Consider the following 24380-nt stretch of genomic DNA (forward strand, 5'->3'; position numbering starts at 1 on the left):
TATATATATATATATACAGTACAGGCTTTGTAATGTTTTGTATTTGTAATGTTTTTGAAAGAAGTTTCTTCTGCTCATCAAGCCTGCATTTATTTGATCAAAAATACAGAAAATCATATTGAACAACATGTATTGTGATATATTATTAGAATTAAATAATTGGTTTTCTATTAATTATACTTTAAATGATCATTTATTTCTGTGATGGCCAGTCTTCATGATCCTTCAGAAATCATTCTAATATGATGATTCATTTTCAAAGTTGGAAACAGTTCTGCTGCTTAATATTTTTTCATAACCTGTGATACTTTTTTATAATACGTTGATGAATAAATAAAAAAAAGCAAATGTTTTAAAAATAGAATTTTTTTGTAACAACAATATACACTACTGGTCAGTAATTTGGGGTCAGTCTTTTTTTTCTTGTTTAAAAAAAATAATAATAATAATTTTATTCAGCAAGGATGTGTTAAATTGATAAAAAATGATAGTAAAGGAGATTTTATAAATTTGAAAATATGTTTTTATTTTGAATAAATGCAGTTCTTTTGAACCTTTTATTCATCAAATATATTTGGCCTGTATATATGATAAAAAATATATCAAAGTGTATATTTAATTAATTGTAAATTAAATGGAATTTTACACTTGTGTATTTCTTACATTTAATTTTACATTACATTCAATAAAACAAAACTCATTAACAGTTGACTCATTGAAATCTTTTTTTCACACTCCTTGCCACGACACACAGGCAAGCTTTGTGAAACACTTGTGCAACATCATAACACAGATTTGGTCTGGTCCAGTCCAGTTTATCTGAGGATATGCTGTCATAGGGAGGGACAACACAGGGAGCTCAGGGCAGATATAGAATAAGCGAGGGAGGAATGGAGAGAGTGTAAAAACAGAGTGATAAGATGGTGCTTGAAAACTGAACTGACAAACACAGACCTCCGCCCTGAGCTCAGGAACCTGCTCCACACATCCTCTGCTCTTCCATTTACATTTCAATCTCCCCTTTTCTCTCTTTATTATTGTTTCCAGGACAGATAGGGACAGAGAGAGCCCTGAGCCGAGTGCTGCAGATAAACTGTTTATCAAAGGACAGAGGAGAACAGCGTGTGTGTGTGTGTGTGTGGCTATTGTGCATTCTGCATGTCATTTCTAAAGCAATTTTTGGAGAGTGCGTGTGTGTGTGTCATTGCTGGACTCGTCCTGGGTTCAAACCGAACATCATGACCCATTTTGTCTCTGAATCGCTGTATCCCAATAAAGCCGAACACACTCACACACATTTGTAAATGAGGACAAACAGACTTATATTGTTTTTATATAAACAATATGCTTTTATATAAAGCTACTATAAATATAATATCAAAAAATAACTGTAACAAGTTATTTTATTGTGTTAGAATAATTTTTTGTGTGTTTTCCAGCTGAGGACGTCCCTGAATGTCCCCAAAGGGACATTTGGTTATATTTAGTTCACTTTTGGGGACAATTTTTTCTCCTAACTAGTTTAGTTCACACACACATTCCCAATCCGCTCACATCATGTTGTTACTTCAATGACAAGCCACCAGGGCACCATATCGGATCATTTACTTGTCCTTGTGTCACTACAGGAAATATAAAGGATGTTTGGTGGGTTCATGGAAAAAAGAGAAGGTACAAGGTAGGAATTTTATCCTGAAGCATTAAGTGTAAAGTAAACATTTCCTGTTCTATAACTCCTTTTTGACTCATTGGTATGACAAGCGGACCAGGGTCAGGGATGATATTTGCATGAATTCTTTAAGAGCAGCATCTCCCTTGGGCTCCATTATGACTTTGAACAGTCTTGTACTCTGCCAAACAGGGTGTGTGTGTGTGTGTGTGTGTGTGTGTGTGTGTGTGTGTGTGCTTTATGACCCCCCAGAAGATGAGTTTATTGCTCAGATGTTGCTTTTCCAATCTCATTTAGGTCTTACTTATGCCTTTACATTAAATGTATCTCCTAAAAACGAATTAAAATAGACACAATTGAAACAAGTGTTGATATATTGCAGTACAAATATTAAAAAGGTAAGCGATTTCTGAGAAACACTCTTTATATCTGAAATCAACCCAAACACACACACATTGTGCATTCATGCATTTTGCATGTGATGAATTGCATTGTGAAAAAATGCACGTACAATGCAAATATGGGTCGTGATGTTTTGGTCTTTTTTCAGCATATAGCATTTGGATTGTTTCAGTTTATTGTGGGCTTGTTCTTGTTCGCTGTTTTTATAGCAAGATCTGGCAACACGAATGAGTCGAGGCTCATACCGCTTTCCCTGCGATTTCTCGCACCGCATATAAACATAATATATATGCACATAAAATATTTCAGTTTTTAGTTCATGTCTGGATCTTTAATGTGGTATTCATAAAAGTTGATAAAATTAACATATAAGTAGATATACACATTTAAAATATTTAGTCTTCTCTTCACGTAAAAAAAGAAATAGTAATGACTCATCCTGCTCTCAATCATTTTGTCCAATCAAATGCTTTCTAGAATGAGAATGTCCCTCCCACTTGTACAAACTAAATCTATCATTACAAAGCAGCAAATCACGTTCATGTCTATGATGTAAATACAAAGCTGTTACCATGCCCTTCTCACTCCAACTTTCTGTTTTAATGCAGGAAATGTATTTTCTCCTATGGGTTCAGTCATTCCACAGTGTTATTTTTGTTCATGACGGCAAGAAGAAGGGCATACCCAAAGAATATGAGTGAAAAGAGTCACAGTTTAACATAAAACACATTTCCAACTTTTCTGACCTAGTGCAGTGAACTCTGGGAAGTGAAAAATGGAGAAATATAGTCATCAGGAGTCAGACAGAAATAGTGAGGGGTTTTGTGGGCAGATGAATCTTATGTTTGCCTTCATATGTGTGTTAAAGAGAAAATAAACTGGGTTTGGTGTGTGACATGTACGGACTGCATTGTATTTGGTGAGCCACGACCTCAAAAGAAGAACCATTTCACTATTTCTGCATTTAAATTGTCTTTTTCCCAGCCTCTATTTAGCCACATCCGCTTGACAAATTCAAATGAAGTCAACCACACAGTTAATACACAAACCCTTTCCTCTGCCTGTGTGAAAACAACACACACGTTCCCAACCTCCCATATGAACACAATAGCAGCAGTAGTGACACACTGGAGAGTCACAGTGGCAGGAAGTCAGTGCAGGTGATAGTCTGTTTATGAGAAACTCTTTTTAATAGTTTATGACAGATGCACAGTGTCGTTTCAGAGACACGTATTCTAAAAGGAATGAATCAGAATTGTTGAAAGTGTTTTAACGATTTATAGCTATATTCAGTCACACTTTAGGGTCCAATTCTCACTCTTAAAGGTGCCCTAGAATGAGTTGAAACAATATGTTAAGTTGTTCTCTGATATCTACATAGAGGGTATGTGGCTTATTTAAGGGCAAAATTGTCCAGATACAGTTTTACAGGTCTATTTACAACCCTAGAAATTGTCCCTAGGATGTAATGCTCTGTTTTTGCCTTATTTGGAAGAGTCATTAATATTAAAATTAGAGCTCTGCTCTGATTGGCTTATTTCAGCAACTCACAGCTCACAGCAGTTCAGTTGTTCAGCGAAGCGGCTCGTGAATCCTGACCGTCCTGACAGAACACTGAACACAGAACACAGACCGACTGAATGACATTTTAAGCAGAACATCTCAAATGGAGATTGATAAAATGCATCTAACTTATTTATTGGTGTTTTCAGATCATCCGTGCGCGCGAGAGAGCAAGATTTTGTGCACATGGTTGCCAGATTGGACATGTTTAGTTAAAACACTTGATGGTATACATGTTCTTTTCACAGAGAATCTTGATTGGGGGATTTAAATGACTGAAACCTGGCAACCGCAAGCACGACTGCTCTTCTTTCCCTCAGGCAAAACCAAAACCAGTGGTTTTTGTTCAAGTTTTTATTTTTTTAAATACATTTTAGACCTTTCTTTTTCGACCTTTACCTATTATTTAAGACGGTAGTTATTAATGGGATAGTTTACCCAAAAATGAAAATTACAACATGATTTACTCACCCTTAAGCCATAGGTGTATATGAGATTCTTCTTTCAGACGAATACAATCCTGGCTAATCCAAGCTTTATAATGGCGGTGAATCGGAGCCCAAAATCATCAATTATAAAAGTAATCCACACGGCTTCGAGGGGTTAATATCTATCTATCTATCTATCTATCTATCTATCTATCTATCTATCTATCTATCTATCTATCTATCTATCTATCTATCTATCTATCTATCTATCTATCTATCTATCTATCTATCTATCTATCTATCTATCTATCTGTCTGTCTGTCTGTCTGTCTGTCTGTCTGTCTGTCTGTCTGTCTGTCTGTCTGTCTGTCTGTCTGTCTGTCTGTCTGTCTGTCTGTCTGTCTCAGTGACCATGTGATCATCATTTATCATCAGTCTTTGTGATTATGTCAGTGTGTTAGCGTGAGGATGTGTGTCATGAGGTCATGCAGTTCTTTAGGTGTGACAGCTGCCGCGGGCTCAGTGGGCAGGGAAGGGGCGTGTCCCATCACACCCTCTCTGCCTCCACTTTCCCTGTGTTTGATATGAAGTAAAGATGTTCCAGTGTTTATAGCAACTGTCATTATAAACATAGCGTGACCCTCTACCAATCTAAACAGCCCACAATATGCCCCACGGATAACTTCACTTAGACGTAGAAAGAAATCTGTTATTGCACAAATGCAGACATGCTGTCAGTGATAAAAGGCCCAGTTTTATTGGTTTATATAGACTAAAACCGTCCATGTGAGGTTTGTTAAACATACTCTCAAAAGCACTTATTTTCTCAATGAGGGAATAAACATCAGTTTGACATCAGATTTATACTTACTGCAAGTGATAAAGTATAAAGGCCTTCAGTGTCCTGGTTAAAAAAACACCACATAACAAAGTTACATTACACTACAATGAATGCTACTACCACAGAATAAAAAGTTAATAACTGAAACTTACATGATAGTTTGTCAGATCCAAATGAAGATGAAGCTAGATTAATTGTTAATCATCTTCAAACAAACATATAGTGGTGTTTTGTTCCATAAAGCTGCAATCCCTTACTTTTTATCCCTTAATTTAAAAAAATTACATTTTTGAGCAAGTACACTTGCCAGTGTTCATCTCTTTACCTTAGCCTGATTCACAGCGGTAAACTTGTAATAATGTGTTATAATTTTAGTGGTACTGGTGGATTTCCACTGGAAATTCAAGCATGTCACTGTTAATCTATGCGTCATTATGTGACATATACATAAAGAGGGAGTCTGGCTAGTAGTAGTATCCAACCAATTCTCACTCCCACGGCGTCAAAATCAAGCATGGTCAAGTGCCTTCCGCATCACAATGAAGACGCTAAAGGTACCTCTAGGCGTCACTATATTACCCCTAGGCGGATCATTTATAGCCTTTTCTCACAGCAGCTGAAATAATTAAACTTATTTCGCTGGTGGATTGTAATCCAGAAAGGTCCATATGACATCAATCAATGAGATTCACCCATAGTCAAAAGCAAATATTAGACTGTACAGAAATTTAAATCTACAGTAACGCTAATACACATGTAGTCATGCAATTCTGATGTTGTTAACATTAACAATTTGAGAAAGAAGTATAACAATAATAATGAAAATGATTTGCACAGTTTGATGTGATGTGAGCTAAGTGATCTCTAGATGTAATCACCGTTGGTAGCATGGTTTTATTGTAATGCTTTTTTTTCTCATTTGGTCAGAACAAAAGTGGCAGACATTTTACTTACTAGTTCAAATGACATGCTCACGTAAAGATGATAATGTCACAAATAACTGCAACTGCAGGTTTTAAACCGAGATGGCGACATTGGTTGAGTGAAGAATACAATGACTCACTTTTAAAAGCGGTGGATTGGTCATCTCATTTCAGAAAAGTAACCATTATAAAAATGGACTGTGAGGTGTATATTGCTGGATTTTTTTTCTTACTTTGGATGCTTTTTTACTCCTGATGGTCAGTGTTAATTTCGTTGACGAAGACTATGACGAAAAATATTCGTCAACTAACCTTTTTCACGGACGAAAACTAAATAAAAACTAAATAAAAAGTCAGATATGATGACGAAGAACGTGACGAAATATAACTGGCACTTTAGTCAACGAATAAAAATGAGACGAAAATATATGGGAGGGACGAATGGAGATTCATAAGATGAATCATAAGTACTCTTTTTGTGGGCCGTGTTGGGTAGAAACGTAGAAATCCAATCAGAGCGAATCTTTGAGGGTAGGTTGATCTATGCAGAAGCAGCCGAGAGCCATTTAAAAAAGCCGCGGCAAATGCAAGCGCAACAGCTAAACAAACGCAGCAGCAGTTACACAGAAAAGACAGAACAGAAATGTCAGAGGCACATGAGTTACATGCCAAAGCACGCACGCCAAGTTTATTTTATCAGATAAACCACCGTGTTTCCGCTAGCTGCTAAACTTGGAATAAAATAGAACCTAAAGAAAACCACGTCTGACCTGTATTGATTAGACCAGCGTTTCCCAGCCGGGGTGCCGTGTAAAACGCACTTCCACCGCGGTCCATCTTACATCTGATGATGACGCATCTTTGATATGGGTTGTAACTTGAAAATAATGCTTTATGTATGTTTCTGTCGATGGATACATGTGCTGGCTCCTCAGTGATAGGCTACACTACAACAACGATAATAAAATAAAAACTGCCAAAATGGTTTCTCTTTGTAAACTGTGTTCAATGCATGCGAGTGCTGCCGTTTGTCCAGTCATTTCGCCGTCCTCACCCGGGACGGGTATACGTATATTCGCCAGAAGACGCGAATGAGAGCGCGCGCGCGCTGTGTGAAGATCTGTCATCCGAGAGCGCGCACGCGTCCCACAGCGCGCAAATATTCAGTTATCGTTCAAGTCTTGCGCTTGAACGGACAAACTCATACAAAAAGTATGTCAACATGTCCATCTTGTTAAGTATCCAAGCAGACATAGTCTGAATATGCCTTAAGTGAACTTTATACAGTCGAGAAAGACGACGCATACCCCTGTCTTAAAGGGGCAGCAACCTTTAATGTCAAAGAAAATATGAGGACTCACTGCTCTTGATTGAATAGCTTGTGTAAGTTTAATAAGGATTAATCTTTCATTTAAACAGTTAAATAAGTAGTTATTTTACATTTGATTATTTATTCTATTTCTCTACCTAAAACTAACGTTAGACCTACATGAAAAACAGGAAATGCATTGTTCATTTTATCAGTATCTTTGCTTAATAGAATTTATTTATGCTACTGCTTGTATTTAAGTTATTTGCTCTTATCTTCTTTATTTTTAATAGTCCTTTATTCTGTGAACATAGCAAATACCGAACCGTACTGAAACCGTGAACCTAAAACGTTATACAAACCGACCCGTGAGACTAAGACTAAAACTCTTATGATATTTAGTCGACTAAAACTAGACTAAGACTAAAAGATTTCAGATGACTAAAATGGGACTAAAACTAAATGGTGTGTTATTCAAAAGACTAAGACTAAGACTAAATCTGAATTTGCTGTCAAAATTAACACTGCTGATGGTTGCTTTTCTGAAACGAGAGCCTCGATGATGTATGTGGCTGACGAATGTGACGTAGACTTTGAAATGAGACAAAAAACAGTCCCTTGTTTTGTTAGTGAATTGTTTAATGTGTTTAAACAAATGGAGACAGCAGGTCGCAATGGGCTTGCCAAAAGATAGACGCAATGCCGCAACAGAAACTAAACTGTAATCCTACCCCAAACCTAACAGGCAGCTTACTCAACCAGTTGTAAAGATACAGATCCCCACTCTTGAATACATCAGGTGGTGATTCAAGAAGAGAATGATTGAAGGGAATGATTCACTCATGAAGGCAAGTCACGCAAGTCGCCACATACTGGTAACCATTTAGCTGGATTGTTTTTCCATTTATTCTGCGCTTTAAATTATGTACATTTCCCATTTTGAGTCTAACATTTATTTTTCTACTAATATAATGTACCATATTAAGCAAAGCAAAGTTGAACAGGGCAATATAAATATGAAATATTGACTCTCTTTTTTATGATACATCTTTAAATGTTTGTAATGCTTCGAGTGAGTGTAATGTTGTAATACTCCATGTGTTCTTTGTCCCCTACAGTTGCTGGGAAACTTAGGTTTACTGTATCCAACATTCCCAGAATACTGTGGGCCCCAACGGACCTGTCAACACATTCCTAAAGCTCCATTCTCTCTCTAATTGGCTGAAATCTCATTGCATCCTGGTCCCGATTGGCTCACCGTTGACAGTTCTGAGGCAACATATAACTTTACCAGCTCTGTTTACGTGGCTCCCATGTTGCCATGACGGCATTGATGGTTAACGTTGCAATACAGTGGGAGTTTTGACAGTTCTGACATATTGTTATGTAACTGCACATGTTGATTGATTTTGACATTTCTTCACATCCATCATACAGACGCTCATATTTTTATCTCAGATTCAGGGCAGAGAAATATGAGGCCAAATGTCATGCTATACATATTAACTCAATACTAGGTTATAGTATGCCTTAAGGGCAAAATATAATGCAGGTCTTGACATTTTGCACTGTAGCTGCAGATCAGGGAGTACAGTAGTTTTTATATCACCCCTTGTAGCCCTAACGTAAGAACCGGTTCTAAATCCATCGTCACGTTATCCTGGCATGTCAGAGCACAGAGCGACAGAAAAGTCATGTAGTCATAAAATCTCACAATATTATCATCGTAATATGAATCCCATAGAGACAAAAAGACCTTTGTTTTTCAGCACTCCCCATACCGCAATAAAGAGGAAAGGGCTTTTATGAGAATCTTTCATAAGTTACCATGCCTTTGGGGACAGCGTCGTTCCAATGCTTCCTTTGTTTTGAAGGATTTAACAGGGGTTACGCCATTGAAAGTAAACAGAATGTATTCTCAGTACATGCTGCTGCTGTTTTAAAGAGGCGACTGGCTCATACAGTAACTTGAAACTGAACGAATGAATGACAGAAAGGAAATAAAGAGCAAAATAGGTCTGACCCATGCAGCTGCCTGGCGATGGGACTGTTTCCTAACTTCAAAATGATACTTTTTAAAGTTTTCTAGAACAACAATCCAGTCAGTGCTGGTGTTTTTTTCATTCACTTACAGTATTTTTCTCTTTTAAAGGGGCTATATGTAACATTCAGAAACCCTTGTTATTAGCAACACAGGTGGCCTTTAAGGTGTGTGTGTGTGTGTGTGTGAGCGAGCGTTTTTTCTCTTTTCTTTGGTGAACGAAGTGCTTTCAGACCAGCATAGGGGACTGAATGTTTACAAGGACCCTCCTCCTTATCTGCACGTGTTGTGAGACGTGGTTGCCCAGAAAAGAGGAGTAAGAAGAAGACGGAGCAAAAAAAGTTATTTGTTTGAGTGAACCCTCCTCGCACTTTCCCATTTGCTATTGGACGTGGGAGCAGCCAATGAGTGGGTGGGGAGGTGGACTTCCTGTGGGCCAGCTACACGGGCCCCACATGCAAAATATTCCTGACCTCTCCCATGGTGTTTATTTTAAAAAGAAAAAAGGAAAACGTTCCCCATCATTAAGGAAAACACCGAGCCTGTGCATGTGGTATTTGGACGCTTGCCTGGTCTTCGTTTTACTGTGCCGTGATTGGTGGAGAAGATTCAGCTTTTTTTCTACAGAACAAGCTCTTCATGTCACATGTATGAAGCGTGCATGCTTGTTCTGATGGAGATAAGACGTCTGCTGGCATAAGCCCCAGTGTCACATGTATGTAGATGCTATCTCTCTCAGTACACATGTCTCTAACAGGTCCTGTAGACAGTGATAAGGGCATGTTAAGAGAGACAAGATTAAAAAGAGCAGTGATGAAACAGGAAGTGAAGTGCAAATGTTAAATTCATTTTGAGATATCATAGAAAGTGCACAAGATAGTGGATGATGACTTTTTAAAATAGTTTAGCATCCTCAGTGTTTATTTCACATTAGGCTGCATATTAGTTTTTTCCTGTAATGTGATTTTAGAAGAATTCATACATTATTTATTAATTTATTTTATAGTATCAAGTAATGAAAAAAAGAACGAAAGAAAATATTTAAATATATAGATGAATATCTAGCGCCCCCAGGTTGTTTCTACAAAAAGAACATTGAAGATTGAAAAATTAACTGTAAAATGCTGCCATCTATTGGTAGCTTTAGTCGTCACAGTCATGACTCAGTTTCTCCTCAATGGTGCATTCATTTTTATCACAAACAACCTTAAAAATATCCATATTGCCTAGATTTTGTAGTGCATTTAATAAAGCAGGCCATTCTTATATGTTAAACATCAGTCATGCAATGCATATAAATCACAATATAGCTTAAGTGGTATCATTATGGTCTTTTTGAGGATATATATATATATATATATATATATATATATATATATATATATATATATATATATAATATATAAATGAATATGTATATAGCCTACTTATATTTTTTGTGTATGAAATAAACTATTTACAGTATGTGTGGAAAAATGTGAGAATGTATTTGTTTAAGGTTGGAGTAAATATGTGGGAGTGTTTGTTCAGATGAGAACAGCGAGTGAAAGAAACACTCAGAATTCTAGACATAATGTGCTCATTGACATTTAAATGAGTTCTTGTGCCATTCGCACTGAGAACTTCTCTCACTTTGACGAATCTTATCTCATAGGGTACAGATGTTGCTGGAAACCACTGATATTTTATTCTAAAGGTGAGGGTAGAAGGTCTCTTGTTTTTCTCAAATGAAAAAAAAGCTAGTACATTGTTAGGTGACTTAATGCATATGAATAAGTTTGAGTCTAAAAATGCTCTGATATGATAGACCAAATAAGCAAAGATAGCACAGAAGCATATACCATAAAAATATATTGAATAAGACATTGACAGTTTAATGCTAATTATATGTGAACAGCTTGTAACGAAACATAAAAAATAAGACCTTCCCCGACTTCCTATGTTGTCTATGCCTGTATACTGAATTTTTTTTTTTTTTTAAGGACTTGGGATGTTTTTGGCAGGAAAACCAAAAGCATGTGACATTTGCACGCGCTGATGAGAGCCTCTTTTCAGTTCTGTAATAAAACATGAAACTAATGTTTATACAACATTGTGGAAAATTCCGAAAAATAGATCTAACTGTATAGAGTCTAGTCTTAAATATAGCCTACTTCATAATCAAACTGTAATTTTAGTTACCTCATATGTCTACATGACGGCAGTGAATTGCAGATGCTTTCTTAACTGCAGTTTTTTCATCGCTTTCTTATTTTTGTTGTATGATTATTTTTTTATTGAGAGGAATGCATTCCACACATATTTACATGGTCATCTAAACATCGATACAGCAGCTGATGTGAGCATATCAGGGCTTTGAATCACATTCAGGGCCTGTTATACACCCGGCGCAATGCTGTGCCAGACGCGATGCAAGTGTTTTTTGCTAGTTTCAGCCCGATGCAGTTATCATTTTCACGTCCAGCACCATGTTGTTTAAATAGCATATGCACCTGCACCCGTCTGTTCTCCCATGTGTGTGCTGGTCTGAAAACCAGGTGTGTTCAGGCACATTATTGGTGCGTTGCTATTTTGAGGAACTTTTAAAGGGAATGGGAGATGAGACTCTGATTGGTTTGTTATGGCCAAAACACAGCCATGACTCATTAAGAACAACCCTATCAGACTGCGCCGGGCAGGCCGATTGCACCAACAATTTTTCTGTCTTTAAGCTAGCAAAAGTAGACCAATACGCTCAGATGGTTAAAATAGGGCCCTCAGTCTCTTGTGCACGCGTGCGAGCACGAGCAATAAGTTGATGGCTGCAGTTCACTTAACGGCCACCGGCGTTAAACTGTGCTAATAACAAGGGTTTCTAAATTTCCACTTTTATTAAATTCAATATTTAATTGAATATTTGAAATTAAAGTTGATTTCTCTCTCTCAGCCCGCAGAACCTCTAAACATGAACCACTATGCCACTAAGAAGACTATAGCAGAGAGCATGCTGGATGTGGCGCTGTTGATGGCAAACGCCTCTCAGCTGAAAGCCGTCCTGGAGCAGGGCCCTGAGTTCAAGTACTTCCTCACTGTCATCATCCTCATCGCTGCGTCACTCTTCTTCCAAGTGCTGGCAGGCGCTCTCTTCGTCAACATGGGTGAGCGTGAAGTCCATCATGCATTATATGGAGAGCTCATTAAAAAAGTTTTAGTTATTCCTTTTCATACACCCTTTCCTTTTCAGCACGCAAAAACCTCAATGACGTGGCCAATCAGAGGAAGCTGGACATAATGAATAATGTGGCCACAGGGTTTGTGTTTCTCACCGTCATCATCAACATCTTCATCACCGCTTTTGGAGTGCAGAAGACAGGGCTCTATCCTAAACAGTAAACTGCCTGTATAAGAGCCTACATGTGAAAAAATATAAAAGTTGAATATGTCTGCTACAGTATGATAAGTCAACTGAGTTTTAATCAAATCAAATATTGTTTCATGTTCATGTTGTTTGGTTTAATGGTCTCAATAATAGTTATTATGATGAAGGTCCCGTCCATTCATGAAGGATTTCGTTCTGGCTTTGATATTTGTTATTTACTATACAGAAGACACAATTATTTTAAAGTCTTTTTTTATATTTCTTCAGAGGGCATTATTTTAGAGTCTTTAAACTTTCATTTATCATAGACTGTATAGAGATTTACAGTTCCTAGAAGTAAAATTAATAATAGCATGAATGCATCATCTATAATAAGTATTCTATATTCATCCTGCCAATTGTAAAACTTATAATAAACGTTTATCATGAAGTACTCAGCTGTTTTCCATCCAGTTTACTACAGACAGACAGACAGACAGACAGACAGACAGACAGACAGACAGACAGATAGATAGATAGATAGATAGATAGATAGATAGATAGATAGATAGATAGATAGATAGATAGATAGATAGATAGATAGATAGATAGATAGATAGATAGATAGATAGATAGATAGATAGATAGATAGATAGATAGGCTTTGATGTCACACGATCATTTGAAACAGAAGTATTTTGTAACATTATAAATGTCTTTCACTTTTGATCAATTTAATATTAATAATTGAATGCTTCTTTCATCTACTACAGAATAAGCTCTACTGACCTCTAGTGGAATAAATATTCATACACAAACAGGCAAATGAAAACAAGTAATACAAACATTAGAAAGTACAGTTCAAGTAATGATGGGGTGTAAATGGAATTGGTTTGCTTTTGTACATGGTTTAGAGGCTCATTTATAAACTGCTCTCGGTTAAAGGGATAGTTCACCCCAAAATTAAAATTCTCTCATCATTTACTCAACCTAAAGTTGTTTCATACCTGTTTGAATTTCTTTCCTGAAGACAAAAGTAGATATTTTAAAAGAATTTGGGTAAGCAAACAGTTGTTGGGCCCACAGTATTTTATTCTTTATTTTATGGAAGTCAATAGGTCCCAACAACTGTTTACAAGTTTGAAACAACAGGATGGCGAGTAAATGATGACAGAATTTACATTTTTGTGTGAACTATCGCTTTAAGGGAACTGAACAAAAGAGAACATCCTGAACCTGTTCATTGTCCTCTGGGTCTGTGAGTCCTTTTCCTGCAGTCACGCTTCAGTTACAGCAATATCAGTCAAATCCCAGATTACACTCAGAAGACCAGCGCTGGAGGAGGTCTTCACAGCAACTGTGCACATATAAATATATGCCGGAAATACAGAAAAGGTTTTAAGATTTCATGATGGGTAAGTCTCAACAGAATGGATGTTGTTCAAACTGTTTATATTTACATTTGAATTGAATTTGAATTATTTGAATATGAATTATTTAGGATTTAAAAGAGTGAACAAGTAAGAGTGAATCTAATATTAATAATATATGATATAATGCCACGAGTATCATATTAATTAAAGGTGAAACTAATAAATATAACAGTCATGAAAAAAATTAAGAAATTTCAAATGTTTGGGAAACATTTTACACCTGGACTGACACTTTGAACATGATTCTGTTAAAATGACTGATGGTCACATTTTACACATGGCTGTCGAACGATGAATTGCAAATAATTGCATCCAAAATAAAAGTTTTTGTTTACATAATATATGTGTGTGTATATTTGAAAACACACACATACATATTTAAGAACTATATTTAAGAACATGTATTTACTGCATATCTATTTATATAATTTATATTACAAACCAGATTCCAAAAAAGTTGGGACACTGTACAAAATTGGGAATAAAGGAATTTAAATCATTTAAATCATTTTCAAATTTCATAAACTTATATTTTATTCACAATAGAATATAGATAACATATCAAAGGTTGAAACTGAGACATTTTTAAATGCCATGCCAAATATTGGCTAATTTTGGAATTCATGAGAGCTACACATTCCAAAACAGTAGGGACCGTTAGCTATAAGAGGCCAGAAAAGCTAAATGTACATATAATGACTCACTGGAGGACCGATTTACAACTTCTCAGAGTGACAGTGTCTCTCAGAAGTCAAGATGGGCAGAGGATCACCGATTCCCCCAATGCTGCGGAGAATAATATTGAAGCATCAGAAAGGAGTTTCTCAGAGAAAAATGGCAAAGAGTTTAAATTTATCATCATTTACAGTGCATAATATCATCCAAAGATTCAGAGAATCTGAAACAATCTTTGTGCATAAGGGTCAAGGCCGGAAAAACTGGATGGCCGTGATCTTCGGGCCCTTAGACGGCACTGCATCACATCGAGGAATGCTACTGGAATGGAAATCACAACATGGGCTCAGGAATACATCCAGAAAACATTGTTGGTGAACACACTGTGCCATTCGCCGTTGCCGTCTAAATCTCTATAAAAAAGAAGCCATATCTAAACATGATTCAGAAGCACAGGTGTTTTCTCTCTGCCAAGGCTTATTTAAAATGGACTGTGGCAAAGTGGAAAACTGTTCTGTGGTCAGACGAATCAAAAAGTGAAGTTTTTTTTTTTTTAAACTGGGACTATAGAGGACAAGGACAACCCAAGTTGTTATCACCTCTCAGTTCAGAAGCCTCCATCTCTGATGGTATGGGGTTGCATGCCATAAGGTATATCCAAGTTCTAGACATTCTCTTTCAGGGAAGACCTTGCATTTTCCAACATGACAATGCCAGACCACATACTGCATCAATTACAACATCATGGCTGTGTAGAAAAAGTATCCAGGTACTGAAATGGCCAGCCTGCAGTCCAGATCTTTCACCCATAGAAAACATTTGATGCATCATAAAGAGGAAGATGCGACAAAGAAGACCTAAGACAGTTGAGCAACTAGAAGCCTGTTTTAGACAAGAATGGGAAAAGAGTAACTTGTCTCCTCAGTCCCAGACATTTGCAGACTGTTATAAAAAGAAGAGGGGGTGCCACACAGTGTTAAACATGGACTTGTCCCTACTTTTTTGAGATGTGTTGATGCCATGAAATTTAACATTAAATTATAAAAAAAATCTTAAATAATAATTGTATTTACAATAATTGTAATACATAATTATACACAGCACACACACACTTATATTATGTAAACAAACTTTTATTTTGGATGCAATTAACTGCAATTAATCTATTTGACAGCATTATATATATATATATATATATATATATATATATATATATATATATATATATATATATATATATATATATATATATATATATATATATAACATAATTATACACAGCACACACACACTTATATTATGTAAACAAACTTTTATTTTGGATGCAATTATATATATATATATATATATATATATATATATATATATATATATATATATATATATATATATATATATATATATATATATATATATATATATATATATATAAAGTTGACATTTATATATATAAATTTGAAGCCCAATGAATACAACCAGCATCTCAACCTCAATCTATGTGGTGCCCCCTTGCATAGAAGCGCTCGTGCACGGTCATGGAGGCGGTCATGGAGGCCAGTGTCGGGAGCGCGCATCCCGGTTCGTTACGTCACTTGAAGCGCCCTGGCTGGTAGATCTGGCAAAGAGAGGAAGAAAACGACAGAAGTACTCTAAAACAGGGCTTTCCCCGCGCTTATCAGCTCTCAAAGTGCTAACGGTCCGTCTACAACACTAGATACAGGGCACAGCCATCTCACCAAACCGGACTAACCTCTTGTGAAATAAGGTAAGGAGCTTTTCAAAGTGAATTTCCTCAGCTGAAGAGTCTGAACTGCTCGGACACAGCCCATTGATAGTGTGGGATTATGTGGAGATATATCTGTATATCGCACACTAACGGTCTACATAGGTTCGTATGTGCCCAAACAAACTATATGGAAGGTAAATAAACCTGATATGTCTCAATATGCGCACGAGAGACTGTTCAAATGAAAAGCTGTTGCGCCAGCAAGCAATGGAGGAACAGGAGGAGGGAAAAGAAGAAAAATACACATATGTTCCCATGTAAGAGAAGGAGCACAGGAGTCTGTTTCCATTCTCGGGTTTATGAATCGACATAAACAGACAATCTGGACACTGTTGTGTGTTAAAAAACCGCTAAGAATCCGTCCAAAGCTTCAGCCCCGGCGGTGTGAAGCTTCTTCAAGAAGAAACATTGTAACTACATGTGCATTTCAAACTTTCAGTCCTGATTTATCAGCTTTTTAACCCGTAAAACAAATTTAAAGCGTCCGCGAGGCGGTTATAAAATAGTCGCGAATTGTCTCCTCACTCTGTGACGTCAGCAGGAAAATATGTATCGGTTACAAAATATCTCAGACGATCCCGCTTCATTAAAATAGTAAAGTATCTTCTCACTGGGGAAGTATTTACCCAAACTCCAAACGGAGCAGTTGTGTTTATTACTGAGCAAAAAACAAACACGACAGTTTTGTTTAAAAACAGATGATGTTGTTATATTGCTGAATCAATCAAGTGTCATTCCTGACCGAGTCTCGTTTAGAATAATGTGATTGGCCCCTCTGTTAAAGATCCAAACGCCCCTCCCTTAACATTTTTAATGACAATTACAATTAAATAATAATTATTTAAGAGGGTACATGTAATATTTGCACTCCTTTATTAATATTTTAGTTCTTATTTTGTCTTTATATTTTTAATATGATTAGATTAAATGTGTATATATATATATATATACATTTAAAAGTAAAATATTTGGTGATTAAACAATTTAAACTTTTTTTCATTATTTTTCGACTAATTCTGTACAAATAAGAAAACAATCTGAGATCTTTTTTATTATTAGGATGTTCATGTATTATGAATCAGTCAAATGCAGTGATTCAACAGGTGATATTCAGATCAGTGCTCTGTGTTGTTGATTCAGTGAAAGCCGGTGTCTGTGTAAATGTTCCCCCATGTCTGCTCACATGACGTATCACACACATTCTGCTGTGAAAATTGTCAGTAGATAGACCAACAGTGATTTGATAACAATGCCGAGCAAGTGCTTTCTTGCTGTTGTGTGTATCTCAGCAGTTTGTTCCCCAGTTGCAACATTAGACCTTTATGTTCAATCTTCTGGATCAATCCTGTATGTCGGTATGACTGGGCAGCTTGTGTCAGGAAGTTGAAATCAGGGTCTTAAGGCCCATTTAGACTTCATTTTCCACGTTCCACTCCGACTCGCACGCAGACGTGTCCACATGGCTTTCAATGTATATTCAACCACAGATGTGCAAGGATGGATGCGCTCGACACATGCACACAGTATCATTGCTTTTTTATACGTCAGAGGACAGCACCAGTGTCATTTACAGGACGTTTGCTCGCAAGGATAGAAGAAAAAAGATCCACAATTGCATCCAAAGTTTAAAACAAGAACCAAAAAAGAAAAATAGGTAGATGGTTAAGCTGCTTATTTACTGTTTTGTATCACTCTTTCTGTACTCGTCCTTTTCTGGACAGTACATCACAATGGTGCTACTTCGTATTGCCACTTCTACACTGCACTGTTGTGTGTCTCTGTCAGTGCGGTTACAAAAAATGAGTTTGAGGTCTCTGCAGAACAAAAGTTGCCAGTTTTAAATTTGTGGGCATTTTCAGACTGGTGGGTGTTTCTGAGTCATGCAATAAAAATGATACTCTTTACCAAACCCCACCCCCAACAAGCATCACTGTGCCGTGAGCTAATCAGGTAATGGTCGAAAATTCGCCTCGGTTATCCATCTGTTGCTCTATCTATCGTTCTAGCTATCCATCCATCCATCCATCTATCCATCCATCCATCCACCCATCCATCCATGATTTTATTATTTTATAAAGTTTCCTGGGGTATACTTATAATGTTTGTAATGCTTTTTACATAAACAAGTCAAATTTCTAATAATTTAGAAATAAAATGCATTTTTCCTACCCTGATTTGAACATTCAGTTTGAAGGGGAGTGTCTGCTGTGAGACTTCAGTATAATCGTCTACTGCTGTGATTGGCTAACGTCTTTTGCATATGAAATAGCTAAGCTAAATATAACGTCCAGAACTCAGTCTGATAAACTCGTTCTGTTTGATTGACAGCTCCAGCCATTGTTCTCTGATGCCTTAGGCAAGACAAGTTTATTTATATAGCACGTTTCATACTCAATGATAATTCAAAATGCTTTACACAGAAAAAAAAGGTCAAATAAATAAATACAAATAACCTGAATTGCCTAGTTTAGGGTACCTCTACCTATATAATTTAATCACAGTTTAAATAACAGGGCCTTAATTTATGAAAAATCTTCATGCAATCATCTCAATGCAAAGAGTGGAAGAAATGAAACTATTGGCAATTGGAAAAATGCATTTGTGCACCAATGATTTTGGGTCTGTCACAACCTTCTATAAGCAAAGTGATCACACAATTACAGCAATTACAGAACCTTATGTGTCGCAATTAATTTCCTATCAAATACATTGTCAACATCAACAGCATGGTAAATAAAAGATAAAGATTATATAATATTTATGAGTGAGAGAGCAAAAGAGTATGGTAAAACGTTGCCTGTAATTTGGTTTATAGAATTTATACTTAAAAGCATTTTTTTCCCCTTCTTGAACAGCCAATCACATTCTTCAAAGGACTGTGTCATGCGTCAGCCCCGCCTCCTCACTAAGATCCGAGTTTTCGTATTTTCCTCGTTCAGAGTTGCTCTCAGATCGGTCCCAAGACCCCTATACGTAGAAGTTTTTAAGGTAAATTAGCAGCTTTCTGAGAGGATTCGTAGAAACTTTAGAAACACGGGCCCAGATTATTTTCATCCTACTAAGAGAAACAATGTGAAGTTGACCGTTTACTGACAATAAATGATTTTGAGACCAAAACATCTGTAGGCCTAAATATCTTTATTTTTCTGAATATCCATTACATGAATCATATACAGATCAGAAGTCCCTGGTGATTTTGATTAGACATGTACACATAATCCATACATCTCAAACGATCTGTAACAAGGCAGTGAAACCGTAGAAACCTTTTAACTCACATAAGTGTGTTGCGCTGTTCCTGTCGGGTCCAATATAAGGCACAGCATGTTTTTTATTTTTTTATTTCAGGCTCTCTGCAAATCCAATGCAGCTACTGTGTTTTTCCTCAACCTGGCAACATTTGCACTCTTCATGTTTATCGCTGAGTTGCTCTATCGAGTGTTAGCTTCACATCTGTTTTTTACCTACTACTACCTGCTTGTCATGCTTGAAAAAAATGGGCGGGGCTACTGAACTTTAGGGTTCTTGATGACACCAAGCTAGGAAGAAGCTAATCTCTTCCTTTGGCTTCTGCTGTCTGTTCAGTGATGAGGGTGACTGAATAATAATACTGATAATAATACATTTTGGTCTAAAACCACTTTTAATACAGAAACATGATAGGTGCCAAAGGTGAAGATGTTTGTTTTAATAAATTGAGACCTATTATCAAGATGAACTGCTGAGATTAGACTGTATATGATTGACTTGTCTCTCCTTCTGTGAGAATTTTTTTTTTATATTCCTTCTCTGGACGGTGTAAAACATGAGAAATACAGGGAGGGTGACTGGTTCTTAGATACTGAGACATGCAGGAAAGTTTGTCTTGTGTCAGCGTGTACCAGCATGATTTTCTTTCTCAAGGGAAGGTGTTGTTCTACTAGTGTTTTGAGGCTGATGAAAAATGTATTTTTACTTTTGGGTGCAATCTGGTGTGCTGTAGGGGTCATATGATGCTTTTTAACGTTTTCCTTTGCCTTTGTATCCGTTTGTGCAAGGGAAATGCATAGTTACAAAGCTCAGTCTCCCACAAACTGATTTATTCTAACAGAGAACACTGATTCAGGACTGCCTAAAACGCTTTGGTCAATGTCCGGATATTACTTCCTCAAACATCATGTCACAATATTAAATATTAGCATAATAATAATAATAATAATAATAATAATAATAATAATAATAATAATGTGTTTGATTTATATAGCGCTTTTCAAGGCACTCAAAGCGCTTTACATTGAAGGGGGAATCTCCTCAACCACCACCAATGTGCAGCATCCACCTGGATGATGCGACGGCAGCCATATTGCGCAAGAACGCAACATCCATGTCACAATATGAAATATTAGCATAATATCCATCCAAATGCATACACAGGACAAAAGTGTCATGTCACTTAATCATTAATAAATTATAAATTTGTTCAGCATTCAGCTGCAAATATATTTCAACTAGACCGAGACGATATCAGTCCGCTTCAGCTATGTGTATATTAGTCTGCATCAGTCAGTAACTTGTTGGCATGTCTGTTTAATCATGCTAATGTGAATAGCCTTTATATAGTTCTGTTGTTTGTTCTGAGAATAGAAATTATTTTATTGTCCTTGGTGGAATTCCTCTACAACATTCTAAAAGAACATCCAGCAGCATTCATTTCCACATTAGGGCAATAACCCTCCATCCCAATTCGCACTCATATTAAATAGTATTTGAAAATAGAATTATTATGTCCAAAATCGTAGTATACTGAAAAGAGTATTCCAACGATACCCGGATGGTTTACTGTTTCCGGTCAGAATTCGAAGTGCAGATCGTCTCGCACTAACGGCTGGTATTGCCCAATCCTGGATGAGGATTCGATTGGAACTACAAACACGGGTAAAAAGTGTTAAAAACAAAACAAAAACATGACAGATGTGCGAGTCAGACGGTTAAGTAGAGAGGTTTAGATAAAGATTTGAGGGAACAATTATCAGTATTTAACCTGACGAAAAGATATTTATTCAGTGCCACGTTATATTTCACCTGCAGCAGCATTGTGAACTTTTGTAATGATACGTTTGGGCATTAACTTTAAACTGCAATCATGATATTATATCATTATATTTAAACTGCAAACATGATCCACAAATGGCAAAACGACGTGCGGCTACATTTCTCTCCGATACGGTAGGAAATGAATCTGAATGTGGAGGATTTGAACTGTGATGATGATTGACAGCAGTTTAAACGGTGACGGGATACACGTAACTAAGTGACAGAGTCCGTTAATGTTGACGAAGTAGTATGTCCCAAAAGCTTGCATACTCTTCTGCTACACACTCAAAAGTATGTACTTTTTCTTTACAAAAAGAGTACATACTTTTAGGACGTAGTATAAGTAGGCGAATTAGGACGCAGCATAAGTGTTAATCAACACTAGAGCGCCACCTTCAGGCTAAATAATGCAAGGATGTTAGACTTTGGCCAGTATGTCTGTGTGTTGAGCGATTCAAATATAAAGCTTACAAAATGTTTATTTTGAACTAGCGCTTAGACCCGTTCTGCTCAAGTCGTGCTTGCAAAGTTGGTTCAGATCATCCGCATTTTTCAGAGTCCAAACTAATATGGTAAAACCAATGACATTATTATTAGTAATAATGTGCTTACACATGCTTTGAAGCCTTTGAAAGCTGAAGCTCATGTTTGTTTTTAAGGGTTTTACATTGGCCAATCACAACGCACTGGGTCTGCTGGCCAATCAGAGCACTCAGCTTTTTGGGAGGAGGGGCTTTGTAGAAATTAGTGCATTTCAGACAGACTGGGCTGCTGCTATTATTTATATATATATATATATATATATATATATATATATATATATATATATATATATATATATATATATATATATATATATATATATATATATAATATATATACACTGTAAAAAAATTTGGTTGTTTTTTGTTGGTTTAACTTAAAAAAGTAAGGAACCTGGTTGCCTTAACATGTTGAGTTTATAAAATTAAAAATGTGAGTTGATACAATGAAGGAAATTTGTTTAATAAATAGAAACTCAAAATATTATTGTATCTGAACCACAGCACTATTTGGCATGTTTCACTGCATCATCACAAATAAAACACACACAATTACCCAATATGCTTACAAAATCTTTTAATAATATTTTAATAAAGGTTGTTGAATCTCAAAAAATGTTCATTGTATTAACTCAAAATTTTAATTTCAATGAACTCAAAAGTTTAAGGCAACCAGGTAACTTTTTTTCTAAATATTTTTTTACAGTATATATATATATATATATATATATATATATATATATATATATATATATATATATATATATATATATATATATATATATACATATACATATATATACATATATATACATACATACATACATACATACATAATGTTTTTTTTAAATATATATATATATTAAAAATGTATTTAGTTAAAAATTTGTTTTCATTTATCAGTTGATATTAGCTAGATTTACTTATTAATGCTTATTTCCTTTTTTATTTTTAGATTGCTTTTGCCATAAACTAACACTCAGAGTTAATCTTTATAAACACTAATAACTTAATAACACTGTTAAATGTAATCTTTATCAAATCTCCAAATGAATCCATTTTCACTCTGCACATTATAATGTTGTGATGCTTAAAATCAGTTGTAGCTTTTTTTAAATTATTGATTTGATTAGATTTTTTATTTATTTTGAATGTATTGATAATATATATTTATTAGTAATTTTAAAAAATCTCTCTTTTTATATTGTTTTTGCCATTATTTAACACTCACTTATAGTTAATATTTATAAACACTAATCACTTATTAAGAATTTTAAATGTTGTTAAATCTCAGAATGAATATCCATATTTCATACTGCACATGTTGAGGCCTAATTTATTCCTGTAGCATTTAAAATGATTAGTTTGAGTTTAGTATTTTATTTTGAATTTATTTAGTCATTAATATTTTAATCTATGCTATTTTATGTAATATATTAACTATTGGCCTTAACAAAATAATTATTGATTGATCTGATCTATATCAGCCAGAATTGTAATACCTGTGCATCCGTAATGTTAATTTGAAATATCATATTAGCACAGCGCGCTAGTTAAAGCAGCGGCACAATTTTCATGAGTGACATCACCTCAGTTGTGTGTCCTCTGCTGACACTCACTGTACAAATCTCAGCTCCCACATTTCATGACGTCTTTCACAATCACATCTACGTAAAATTCAATAGCAGCTCTGTGACTGTGCTGAGCAGGCCCGGACTCAAGCTGTCCAGATAGAGAGAGTCCAGCAGGATTCTGATCCCGGATCCCTCGTGTGGTTTAGCACGTCTAGTGCGGACAGCCCATCTTTGACCTAATTAACTCATGCAAACAGATGGACAGACAGGGGACCTGTCAGGCCAGAAGAAAAGCACATTCAACACCGGCTCTGTCTTTTCATGCTAGCAGGTCAGAACTAGAGATGAGAATTGATTCGTTGATCCAGAGTCCCAGAGGAAGGTAGAGGCAGTCAATGATGCGTTTGCCGAAGAGTTTGTAACAACATCTTTGGCTTATAGCTCTAAAGCTCATGGCAAATGTTAAAATGAGAAACCTTTGAGTGATTCTTTCCAAGACAAGCAATTCTATTATTATTTTATGTTAAAGTGCCCTATTATGCTATTTTTTAGGTTCCTTGTTTTGTTTAGTAAGTCTCCTACAATAGGTTAACATGCATCCAGGGTCAAAAAACACTAACATTTTCTGGTAGACATTGCAGCGTTACCTCGTTTCACACAGTGTCAGGATTTCAGTCCTTATGAAGTATTTGAAGTATACTTATGAGATTCTGCTCTGCTCTGATTGGTCAGATGGCCCAGTCTGTTGGGATTGGTCGATTGATTACATCACATGTTGGAATTGA

General features: G+C 36.0%; 2 protein-coding genes across 11 annotated transcripts in view; both read left to right on the top strand.

The window, feature by feature from the left end:
- The window catches only part of ninj2 (ninjurin 2), a 33195-nt gene extending 20228 nt beyond the window's left edge, over nucleotides 1–12967 (top strand). The window contains exons 4-5 of the mRNA XM_067426854.1: nucleotides 12103–12313; nucleotides 12400–12967. Of these exons, the coding sequence (XP_067282955.1) occupies nucleotides 12103–12313; nucleotides 12400–12548 (360 nt within the window). The 3' untranslated portion in view covers nucleotides 12549–12967. The remainder of the gene's footprint in view (nucleotides 1–12102; nucleotides 12314–12399) is intronic.
- Nucleotides 12968–16188: 3221 nt separating this feature from the next.
- erc1b (ELKS/RAB6-interacting/CAST family member 1b) overlaps nucleotides 16189–24380 on the top strand; it is a 225045-nt gene continuing 216853 nt past the window's right edge. For 4 of the 10 annotated variants that reach the window (XM_067428491.1, XM_067428492.1, XM_067428493.1 and 1 more), the window contains exon 1: nucleotides 16191–16385. The gene's annotated coding sequence lies outside the window, so the exon portion shown is untranslated. Of the gene's footprint in view, nucleotides 16386–24380 lie in introns of all 10 variants that reach the window. The other 6 variants (XM_067428488.1, XM_067428489.1, XM_067428497.1 and 3 more) reach the window with 3 other exon arrangements.

Source organism: Pseudorasbora parva, chromosome 20, assembly GCF_024679245.1.
Source record: "Pseudorasbora parva isolate DD20220531a chromosome 20, ASM2467924v1, whole genome shotgun sequence".
NCBI lineage: Eukaryota > Metazoa > Chordata > Actinopteri > Cypriniformes > Gobionidae > Pseudorasbora > Pseudorasbora parva.